Source organism: Chrysemys picta, chromosome 4 (assembly GCF_011386835.1).
Source record: "Chrysemys picta bellii isolate R12L10 chromosome 4, ASM1138683v2, whole genome shotgun sequence".
Classification (NCBI taxonomy): domain Eukaryota; kingdom Metazoa; phylum Chordata; order Testudines; family Emydidae; genus Chrysemys; species Chrysemys picta.
Genome location: NC_088794.1, coordinates 145,973,808 through 145,986,261, shown reverse-complemented (window position 1 = coordinate 145,986,261; position 12,454 = coordinate 145,973,808). Strand labels below are relative to the sequence as shown.

At 43.5% G+C, this 12,454-nt stretch overlaps 1 protein-coding gene across 1 annotated transcript in view; it reads right to left on the bottom strand.

Moving 5' to 3' along the window:
• The window catches only part of TBPL2 (TATA-box binding protein like 2), a 28,026-nt gene that overhangs the window by 2,999 nt on the left and 12,573 nt on the right, over positions 1 to 12,454 (bottom strand). The window contains exons 5-7 of the mRNA XM_024107585.3: positions 11,013 to 11,180; positions 7,573 to 7,667; positions 2,167 to 2,282 (exon numbers count right to left, since the gene is read on the bottom strand). Of these exons, the coding sequence (XP_023963353.3) occupies positions 2,203 to 2,282; positions 7,573 to 7,667; positions 11,013 to 11,180 (343 nt within the window). The 3' untranslated portion in view covers positions 2,167 to 2,202. The remainder of the gene's footprint in view (positions 1 to 2,166; positions 2,283 to 7,572; positions 7,668 to 11,012; positions 11,181 to 12,454) is intronic.

Genomic DNA, 12,454 nt, shown 5'->3' with positions numbered 1-12,454 from the left:
ATAGCATTGGATTACATGGCAACTTGACAATCCAAATTAGACAAGTTGAAATGGAAGATAAAACTCCCAGACATGATTGTTAAGTCTTATCATGGGCAGAGGCTTGATATACTGCGTCTGCTGTCTGATACAAGGGGTGGAGGGAGAGACACAGAGGGAAGGGTAGGGAAAGTTTCTTGGCAATGGGTTATGCTTTTCTTCATTTCACAAGAAGGCACTCAACAGTGACCTCTAGTGGCTCCGTAGTGTGAAAGCTAATACCAGCACAGCTTTATTCTCTTGTGGGGTTTATCCTAGTTGCAGTTCAATGAAAGAAACAGATAAAAACTCCAGTCTCTGAAACCCTATCCTGAGGAGAGCATTGCTATATTGCATTTACCTCTGACATATAGACAAGGAGCTGACTTTTGCACTTTGATAATGCTGCTTCACCATTCCTCATGAATGAGTGTTGCCAGTTTGTATGGGGACAAGACTTGTAAATTTGCATGAAACAAAAAGTAGTAATATTTAAAAAAACAGTGACAGAAGAGGAAAGAAGGGGCATAAAATAGATTACCTACTTGGGAAGTTATTGAATCATGAGCAAAAAGTAGTCTGACTGTGTGTGAAATGTCAATCTTGCAGAGATTGGGCCTTCCTTCAGTCACTCATTACATTTAAAAGCAGTGTTGCAGGCTCTTTGGCCATGTTGCCAGGACGGACAAAAACAACTCAGCAGACTGTGCTCTTAGATTCTCTATTGACACACAAAGGAGTGCACCCCCTGACCCTACTTGGTACCACTGTAGGCCCACCCCACAGATTTGTGGATTTGCAGGATTAAACCAAATCTGGGAGCTTCACTACACAATACCAGTGCAATGCCATCAACTGTGGTCACACTGCCTGGTGCAGTGATCTTGAGCGGACTACGCGTGTTTGATGTTGAAGTTATCGAATGTCTCAAGGATGTTGGTGGGATCTCAGCTCTGGCTAAGCCTCAACTGGTTCTCTAGCTAAGCCTCGACTGGTTCTCTAGCTACTTTAAAATAAATAAATAAACCCTAATAAAGTTTGTATTTTTTCTATGATTTAAAGTAAGATGGTAAAGTCAGTATATTAAAGTAGTTTTCTAAACTAAGTTGAGAAGTTTTGTTGGTTCAGACCCGATTGTACTTACATACCCTGCACTTCGAGAGAGCTGTGATAATGCAAATGGAAACATCAGATTTTAGGTTTCAGAGTAGCAGCCGTGTTAGTCTGTATCCACAAAAAGAACAGGAGTACTTGTGGCACCTTAGAGACTAACAAATTATTAGAGCATAAGCTTTCGTGGGCTGAAGCTTATGCTCAAATAAATTTGTTAGTCTCTAAGGTGCCACAAGTACTCCTGTTCTTTTTATCAGATTTTAGATTACCCTTTACTTGTCCAAACCCAACTCCAGATACTTCGTAGAACCTGTGTCCACTATGGCTGGTGATTTTAAGATAACAGGTAGCTTGTCAGTTTTCAGCTGACACTCACACTAGCCCTCATTGACAACTTTACCCTGACCCAGTGCCACCAAGGGTCTTCACTTATTGTCAGTGAGGGGAGTGTCAACAGCAGCATATGACATAATTCACCTGATCTTGTATCATTCTCTGAGCCAGAGAATGATACAAAGATCATTTGTGAACTCATGTGTCTGGATGTTTGACACGAGTAAAAAGGCTCGCATTAAATTTTGTAAGATATATTATACACAAAAATAAGGTCTCAATTAACATGAAATTAGCTGTCAGAGCTACAAAATATTGATCAAAACCTTATGGATTTTAACTAGACTGATCTATGGACTAACCTCCATGGATACATCCATTCTACTGCAGAAAAACAGATTTCCATTAATTGTACGGTAAAATATTTTTTAGTGCAATAATGGTGCTAATTTACATTCCTGTTCAAAAGTAAATGTACTTTTGCTTATTGTGAATTCTTTAACAGAACTTGATACAATGACCAAACTCATTAGAAACATCAAGTTTTACAGCAAAATTGTTTCATGCTACTTACAAAAGAGTGCATTTATCTAGTCATAGTTTATAGTGTGTTCAAAATGGCTTTATAGGCCTAGTAATCCACAAATCTGTATTTAGATATAGGAATACTGTTACATTGGTTCTATGCATAAACATACAAACCTATATATTCCTCTTGATTTTTTTTGGAAAGAAATTTTAAGACGCTTTCTTGAAACCCTTTAGAATAGGATAGATGTTTTCAAATGCCTCATAGATTTCAGAACGCTCCTTGGCACCTAGAAAAAACAGTTAAAAACAGTTTAAGAACTCAGACAATATTAAAGATGGCTCACAAGGTCTCATTCATTACTATTAAGTCAACACCAATAAGTACTAGAAAAAATGGATGGAAAAAAAAAGGTTCTTATTTAAAATCTCTTTTAGGGGCATAGTCAAAATGAGATATAATTTAAGAAGCAAGATTCCTTTCCACGATACCATCACCACCTTATATTCTTAAAACAGTAGGTTTTTTCCCCCCTTGTTCTCATCTTCGGGGGGGGCAGGGGGGGGGAGCAGGGGGGGGGAGCTAGACTAGTCAGTATCTGATCTTTCGTTTTGGGTTCTTGCAGTGGAATACTGCTCTGATTTTTGGAGTGGCTTATACCATAAAGGAATACTACATTTTTTAAAAAAGAGAGAATACAGTGCCCCAGGGAGCTTTTTAAAATTCCCTGGAATTGTTTCTACTAGTTAATATTAGTCTTTTTTTATTATTATTTAATAGAAGAGTGTATGAATCCCATAATTTTTCAGATCAAATTTGGATGCAGCATCCCCATCACTATTAGTTGTAGGACTGACTAATTAGTCAGCAATTAATGTACAGTTATGTTATGAAACATTCAAAAGAACAGCCACAGTGGGTCAGACTAATGGTCTATCTAACTCCGTATCCTGTCTTCCAACAGTGGCCAATGTCAGATGCTTCAAAGGGAATGAAAAGAATAGGTCAATTATCAAGTGATCCATCCCATTGTCCACTCCCAGCATCTGGCAGTCAGAGGTTTAGGGACACCCAGAGCCTGAGGTTGTGTCCCTGACCATCTTGGCTAATAGCCATTGATAGACCTGTCATTCATGAATTTAATTTTTTCGAATCCAGTTATACTTTTGGCCTTCACCACGTCCCTGGCAACGTGTTCCACAGGTTGACTGCTATGTGTGAAGAAGTATTTCTTTTTCTTGGTTTTAAACCTGCTGCCTATTAGTTTCAGTGGATGACCCCTGGTTCTTGTGTTATATGGAGGGGTAAATACCACTTCCTTATTCACTTTCTCCATACCATTCATGATTTTATAAACCTCTCTCATATCCCCTCCCTTAGTTGTGTCTTTCCCAAGCTGAATAGTCCCAGATTTTTTACTCTCTCTTTATACGGAAGCTGTTTCACACCCCTAATCGTTTTTGTTGCCCTTCTCTGTACCTTTCCATTTCTAAATTTATCTGTTTTGAGATGGGGCAACCAGAACTGCACTCACTATTCAAGGTGTGGGTATACCATGTATTTATATACTGACATATGTTCTATCTTATCTTTCCCTTTCCTAATGGTTCCTAACATTGTTAGCTTTTTTGACTGCCACTGTACATTGAGCAGATTTTTCCCAAGAACCATCCACAACGATTCCAAGATCTCTTTCATGAGTGCAACTGCTAATTTAGACCCCATCATTTTGCATGGATAGTTGGAAATGTGTTTTCCAGAGCGCATTGCTTTGCATTTGTGAACATTCATGAGAATAATCTTAGAAAGAGACTGATCAAGAGAAGTCCAGTGTTGACAGGTTAATGGGACATTCTAGTTAGAGTCAAAAATGGAACAAAATACGAGGGTAGGCAGGGATAATCTCCCCTGGTTTTGCATTCAAGTACTCAGTATTATGAATATTGACCAGCAGTGTTTCCCAACTCTAGAGCATTTCTCCTACCCCTCAGTGCCTTAAGTTTTTATTGTGTCTTGCATCATTCATATAGAATCAGCCGGCAGTCTCTAATCCAGTGACATCTCCACTACCATACTAACTTTTTAATTAACAAAACCATGGAGGCCAAGAACATTTGTTGCGGACATTAACATTAGCATGGAGGAGCAACCAGCAAACACTAAAAATAAGCAATATGCACTGAAATGGACCTCTAGCCAGACTAAGACACGCCAACACGTGTGCCTTGTCATGCTGGCAGACTAGGTGCCAGCTCATACCAAGGTCCCCCTCCCTCAACTGAACAATGCCAAATACACAGGTGAGCCAGACTGATTTCAGCTGCGTGTCAGTAATTGTCAAATAGGTACAATTCTAAGAATGTGCTTAGTGTTTAGATTTTGAGTTGCTGCAGGCATTATTCTCACTTACAACATCATATCCCATGTTGTAAGGCAGTATTTGAGCATTTGCATTGTAAGCCTTTGTAACGGTGTAAGTCACCAGATAGGAAAGAGATGAAAATGATCAAGGGGCTGGGACACATGACTTACAAGGAGAGGCTGAGGGAACTGGGCTTGTTTAGTCTGCAGAAGAGAAGAATGGGGGGATTTGATAGCAGCCTTCAACTACCTGAAAGGCGGTTCCAAAGAGGATGGCGCTAGACTGTTCTCAGTGGTAGCAGATGACAGAACAAGGAGCAATGGTCTCAAGTTGCAGTGGGGGAGGTTTAGGTTGGATATTAGGAAAAACTTTTTCACTAGGAGGGTGGAGAAGCACTGGAATGGGTTACCTAGAGAGGTAGTGGAATCTCCATCCTTAGAGGTTTTTTAAGGCCCGGCTTGACAAAGTCCTGGCTGGGATGATGTAGTTGGTGTTGGTCCTGCTTTGAGCAGGGGGTTGGACTAGATGACCTCCTGAGGTCCCTTCCAACCCTAATCTTCTATGATTAACTATCAGAAGCTGTTAACAGAAGCTGTTATGTCCTGCCTGACAAGGAAGGCCCATCAACACCTGACAGACATTAAAGAGGACAAAACACTTTACTCTCCCCCTCCACCCACAGGAAGATGAGTCCTGCAAGTGAATTCCTTCCATCAGCTGTGTTTGCAGCTCACAGCAGAAGTGTGCCGGGGCAGGGGGGGCGGGCGGCACAGAGAGAAAAAAAAGAGGGAAAAGAAAAGCCTCACAAAATGGAGAAAATGTATTTCATTGCTGCTTGGACTCTGGGGGGCAAGGTTTCTAGGCATAAGCAAGGGACCCCCAGCTGCTTAGCTGAGGTTAGCTCTACAGGATATATAGAGCTTGCCTATTATAGAACCTTACCTTTTGAAACCTAAGACTTAATTTGTGGATGTTATATTTACCTACATTAACCTTGTAAAAGAACTCTTATTTCAGTTTCCTGTTAATAAATTTGTAGTTTATTATAGGATTGGCTACAAGCATGGTCTTTGGTGTGAGATCCAAGGTGTACGTGACCTGGGTAAGTGACTGGGATGCTGGAACAATTTTTTACAGTGGGGGTGCTGATGAGGGAAGCCATGTATTTGGTGGTGGTGATCACTACTTCAAGCCAGGGAGTGCAGTAGCATCCCCCAAACCTCTCATTCCAGCACCACTGTAAGTGACGGGTCCTTTGGGACTGGAAGTAACCTGAACAGTGCTCTGCTTCATGGTGTAAGGGGCCATCTACCACTAAGCCAGACTCGCCTAGGTGACAAGATAGATTGGAGTAGCCAATGGGACTGTCCGTGACTCCATGTTTAGGCTGTTGCAGTGCCTGAGGAGTTTACACGGAGGCTATGTCTACAATAGCACTTTTGTTGCTCAAATTTGTCACCCAGGGGTGTGTGTGGAGGGAAAGACACCCCCCCCCCCCCCCGACCAACATACACTGACAGAAGCGCTGGTGTGAACAGCACTACATTGGTGGGAGATGCTCTCCCACCAACATAGCTACCGCTGCTCATTGGGGGTGGTTTAATTATGCTTACAGGAGAGCTCTCTCCTGCTGGCATAGAGCGGCTACGGAGGATACCTTACATCAGCGCAGCTGCATTGGTACAGCTCTGCCACTGCAAGGTCTCCAGTGGAGACAGCCTTAGATTTCACCAACTAATCATCCAAGTATAGAACTCTCCGCCAATTTGGGGTTTGTGCCCTGGTTCTCAGTCTGCCTTGAGGTTGGTACGCATGTTCCTGAGCACTGCAGGACAGCATGACCTCAAACCTTTTTAGTTTCCCCCTCCATCGAAAGATAAACCTCACATCACACTCCCATTGACTCTGCTCCAAAACATTATTTCATGATGTTTGGATCACCAGAAAATTCTGGATCAGCCAGGGGACCATAGGAGCTCAGTAAGTCTTGATTTAGAATTGCAGTAAGGCCCAGCTTTCAAAATGGGACTTACCTGAGCTCTTATGGGCCTGCTGTATGCCTCAGCAGAGTGTGTTTTTTGTTGTGTGGTTTGTGGTTTTTTGTAGTTATGACATCCAAAAATGTATTCTGGAGGCATCAATGGAGTGTAGATGGCCAGGATGACGTCATGGGACCTAAGGAGGAGGAGATGTTTTAGCTTTCTGTCCTGAATGCCCAGTTAATTGAGCTCATTCATAATTATGATGGGAAGATCCTTTGGGCAAAGGCATGTAATTTTATTTGCCTTTAAAGTACCATCTAATACCCATGTTGGTACATTGGCACCATTCAGCCTGTATGTCTGATAGAGATACAGCTTGCCTTTTTAGTCAAGTTGAATAAGGGGAAGTTTTCCCAAGATGGTAAATGTTCCAGAAAGAATGCTCGGAAGTATTCATCCAGGAATGTTAATGTTTACTTACAGACTTGGATTCTAGGTTATTGACAAGTGTTCTGATTCTTCATAGCACTTAATTTTAAGTGCTTTGCTGAACACGGGCCAAAATTAGGACAGACACCTTCCTTTCCCATCAGCAACTACTATGCTAACCATAAAGAAATTTTCTAATTGAGGAGGGAAAGTATGACCAGGTTTTGTTGCAGTAAGATTGAGTTCCCTGAGAGTATCAGAATACATTACAAATAGGCTTCTAGTTATGGTGCTTATTAAAACAGCATGCTCATGCGTTTGATACCTTGACATAAGTGGAGAATTTAAAAAAAACCCCACAGGATGCACAAGTTTAGTGATGTGTAGGATTTCTTTTGAGTGGTTATTTGAACGCCTGTGGAGTGTTCTAATAGTACACAACTATGGTACTTTTGTATCCTCCATGTTTTGCTGAAAGGGATGCCTCTAGATTTTGCTAGTGTTTGCACTATGCAAGAAACATCAGCGTGGTTTAAATGTCATCCTACTATACAGAGTGCTCCGAGTTACTGCTGTACATAAACGGCTGGTCTACACTGGGGGAGGGGGGGGGAAATCGATCCAAGATACGCAACTTCAGCTACGCTGTGCTACCGCCGCTCGCTCTGGTGGAGTTCCGGAGTCGACGGTGAGCGCGTTCGGGGATCGATATATCGCATCTTAATGAGACGCGATATATCGATCCCGGATAAATCGATCGCTACCCGCCGATATGGCGGGTAGTGAAGATGTACCCGATCACTTACCAGTCAAAACAACTTTTCCAGACACGAAGATAAGCAACACAATCCTTGGTTTGACCATTCTATAAATAAGGCCAGGAAATAGTTCTGGTTCATAACTGTTGAAAGAAACAAAACGGGAAAAAGGGTTAGGAGCACTGCTTGGCAATTTGATTTTTACCACTAGTTTATTTGATGAAATATAAACTGCTCCTTTATGTTCGAATTTTGTTAGTGAAGCCAATGTTTTTGATGACCTATGATTAGATCCCTGACTAAGTAGCCCAATTTTCAGATGTACCGAGCACCTGTACCTCCTACTGAAGCCTTATAGCATCTCACCTCTTGCAGCCAGTAAGGACTGTGGATACGCAGCACCTTTAAGATCTGGGCCACTTTCAAATGTGAGTGACTGAAGGTAGGTTCCCAAGTAAGTGTTGGCATTACTGTCTTAGAACAGTCCAAGGAAGGATTCTCGGGGACAACACACAAAGCTTCAGTTACAAATGATTTATAAAAATACAGCAAAGAAGAAGATAACCAAGTAGTTCTACAATCCACACTAAGCCAAGATGGCCCAAGATAACAACACATAGGGCATTAAGCCTAATTCAAACAGACCCAATTTGAACTTTTTAATTTCTGTTGCATTCAAGCTTCACTCTTTTCCAAGCATCCTGTGGTGTCCTTTGTGGTGACTAAATTTTGAACAAATGCATCTTAAACACGCTAAGTCAGTCACCCAGCCATGAGGTTACACATGTATTACACGTTCACTTGAAATAGTCCAGAGCATAGATCAAACCTTGTACAAGAATACGCATACAAGAACTTTTCACTTGTGTATTGTCCACCAATAGGAAGTGTTCTGTATTTCCTTCAATATTTCTCTCTCCACACAGGATTAGACTACCTACCTCAGTGCTTCTAGAGGCACATTATCCCTGTGTACACACAATTCCCATCACACCAGAGGTTTTAAGACTAGCTTAGTAAGACCGGTTCAGGCTGCTGGAACTTGATCTACACTGTGGCTCCAAGGGTTTTAAAGAGTTGGTTCAGCTGAACCAACTATGAGATTGGTTAGAATTGGAGGAAGTTTCTCCATTCGTTACAGACTTGGTCCATGGGACCAAAACCTCACCATGACTAGATGTGCCATATGGCAGTGGCGAGTGCCAACCTGAGACCAGTCCAATATTATCTTGGATATGAATGTTGTTCAGTTTTACTGAACACCTCTGGCATGTCAAAATTCTTTGTACACAGCAAGTATGCTGCAGCAACATTGGATATTGCCATTATCTTGCCATACATGCTCCCCAGTCAGCAGGAAAGCTGTTTAAAGAGAAGCAGTTCTCTAACTGTGAGCAAAGGAACCAAGAATCATAGAATCGTCAGACTGGAAGGGACCTTGAGAGGGCATCTAGTCCAGTCCCCTGCACTCACGGCAGGACTAAGTATTATCTAGACCAGAGGTTCTCAACCTTTCCAGACTACTGAATCCCTTCCAGGAGTCTGATTCATCTTGCAATCCCTCAAGTTTCACTTCACATAAACGACTTGTTTACAAACATCAGACATAAAAATCAAGAGTGTCCCCCAGCACACTATTACTGAAAAATTGCTTGCGCTCTCTCATTTTTACCATATAAAGTAAATCAACTGGAATATAAAAACTGTACTTACATTTCAGTGAATAGTACAGGGGTGGCCAAACTTACTGACCCTCCAAGTCACATACGACCATCTTTAGAAGTTCGGGAGCCGGAGCGCACCTGCTAGGGCTCCAGCCTTGCAGGGAGGGAGATCTTGGGGCTTCAGCCCCGAGACCCTGCTGGGCAGAAGCCAGAGGTGATGCGTTGGGGGTGGGGGGGAAGGGAGCACATGGAGTCGTGTGTCCCCCCTGATTTTTGCCAGGGTTTGCTGACCCCACTCGGTCACATGATGCCACCAGGCCCCCTCCCTGCTGGCGTTGGCAAGCTCGGAGCTGCAGCCATGGGGAGAGGCAGTGGCAAGCAAGTGGGAGAGCCACTGCTTTTGCTGCTGCCTCTCCCTGTGGTGCTAGAGCAGCGGCCCCTCCCTGTAGCTCCCAGCTGTTTGCCACTGCCTCACCGCAGGGAGCTAACACCTGGGAGCTGCAGGGAGGGGCCCCTGAGGGTAAGGGGAGGATGACTCAAGCTGTTGGGGGTAAAAAAATTTAAATTGTGCCCTCCTCTGCCTCCCCCCCAGCAATCTCTGGCAGAAATCCTGAGCACTACCCCCCAACCCAGTGTGGTAGGCTCAGGAACAATTTGTATAGTGGAGGTGCTGAGAGCCATTGAACCAAACTGTAAACCCTGTATGATGGAAACCACTTCAAGCCAGGGGGTGCGGCAGCACCCCTAGTTCCAGCACCTATGGGTAGAAGGAGAATGGGGGAGGGCATGGGGGGCTCCGCGAGCTGCACTTTAACTGTAAAAGAGCCGCATGCAGCTTGCGAGCTGCAGTTTGGCCACCCTGGTATAGTACATGGAGCAGTATAAACAAGTCATTGGCTGTATGACATTTTAGTTTGTACTGACTTCGCTAGTGCTTTTTATGTAGCCTGTTGTATAACTAGAAAAATATCTAGCTGAGTTGATGTACCCCTGGAAGACCTCTGCGTACCCCCAGGGGTACTCGTACTCCTGGTTGAGAACCACTGATCTAGACCATCCCTGACAGGTGTCTGTCCAACCTGCTCTTAAAAATCTCCTACACTTGAGATTCCACAGCCTCCCTCGGCAATTTATTCCAGTGCTTAACCATCCTGACAGGAAGTCTATTTACACTTAGATTTACTACTCTCCTGTCCTTCATTCTAACTGGATCTAATATACATAAAAATTAGTCCAGAAAAAACCCTCTAGCAGGGCAAAGCATGCTTGTAACACTTTGAGAAAACCAAGCTAAGAAAATACAATGTTGAATATTTAGGTACCGAATTCCTACGGCGAGAGAACTGCCAAGCACAACACTTCTCTTCCTAAAGATACTCAGGAGTGTACTTTTAAATAGCCAGCCACTGACTCGCTGAGTTAGTCACTCTCCTAGAGCGGTGGACGTTCCTGCCAACATCAGTCGTGCTGACGCACAAGCCATATTGACTTTTACCACATTAGAAACAAACATGCTGCGGAAGGTTTATCAATAGGCGTTACTGCAAAAGACCATCAAAATGTTATGGGTCTAGTCTAGTGTATGTGAAACAGACAACGGATGGCACAGAGACAGTGGGTGCAGCAGACCACGGGTATGCTATGGCAGTTAATTGCTCACTGGTACGCAGTACACACCTTACCATGCTAGCCCAGTATCAACATTTCTTCTCTTATGTCCTTTTACACGTCAGTTCATCCCTGTGTGTTATTCATAATTGAACCCTCTCTATGATAGGAGCCTGGTACCTCTCTCTGCCAGTCACCACCCCCTTGCCCACATACCTACTGAATTGCTGATGAGTTAGAACCAATCCTTCCAGCCTGATGGGGAACCTCACATCACAACTGCCCACCATATTCTGTATTTTGAAGTCCAGGAACTTGGCAGGGAACCCAAGCTTCTGCACCACACGTGCGTACTTCCTAGCCGCAAGCCGGGACTGCTCTTCACTGCAGGGAGCACAGAGATGGAAACAGGAATTTGAGGTCTAATGGTTTCTGGATGTACAGCCTTATCCTGAAATTTAAATAAAAAACCCCCCACGCCTTGTTGGCTGTAGTCACATTCTGGCCTTGATCAATCCCATCTTGTGTATAGGAGAGTTTGGTGTCCTCAACTCAGAGAGCAGGCCAGACTCAAGATCCTGAATAGGTATAGTGTCCTTATGGTCCAGCAGCTGGAATTTACATGGGTGTTTGTTTTAAAGTGCCACAAAGATTGTGTGTTGCAACCAGTTCCTACAGATCCAGGAATGGGATCAGAGGTAAAGAGGAAGGCCTTGCATTGCTGCAGCACTAGGTTATATGGAGGGCCTTACCAAATTCACAGTCCGTTTTGGTCAATTTAACGGTCGTAGGATTTTTTTAAATCATAAGTGTCATGATCTCAGTTATTTAAATCCAAAATTTCACGGGGCTGTAATTGTAGGGGTCCTGACCCAAAAAAGGAGTTGTGGGAGGGTTGCAAAGGTTATTGTAAGGGGGGGTTGCAGTATTACTGCTGACGGCAGCAGCACAGAAGTAAGGATGGCATGGTGTGCTATTGCCAACCTTATATTTCCCTGCAGAGCTGGGCCCTCAGTCAGCAGCTGCCACTCTCCGGCTGCCTAGCTCTGAAGTCAGCACCGCAGAAGTAAGGGGTGGCATGGTATTGTATTGCCAACCTTAATTCTGTGCTGCTGCTGCTGGCAGGGCACTGCCTTCAGAGCTGGGCGCCTGGCCACTAGCCACCGCTCTCTGGCCATCCAGTTCTGAAGTCAGCACAGAAATAAGGGTGGCCATACTGCAGCCCCCCTAAAATAACCTTGCAACCCCCCCTCTGCAACTCCCTTTTGGGTCAGATCCCCCCAATTTGAGAAACGCTGGTCTCTCCCTGTGAAATTTGTATAGTATAGAGTTAAATATCTATATCACAAAAGACCAGATTTCACAGTCCATGATGCGTTTTTCATGACCATGAATTTGGTAGGGCCCCAGTTATACGGCACCACAGATGTGCACCGTTCCTTATGAACTTCCTCCCAGATGAGTTTACAAAGTTCAACAAGAGAAGAAAAGATAGGGCTAAGTTTTTTGGACAATTTTTTTTTGGGGGGGCCAAAAAAGTACAGTCAGCAAGAAAGCATTTTGCAAAATCATGTTGGTTTCACGGAATTCTCCCATCCAAAAAACCAAACATTTAGAAAATGTCAAACCAAAATATTTAAACATAACATTTCAATTTT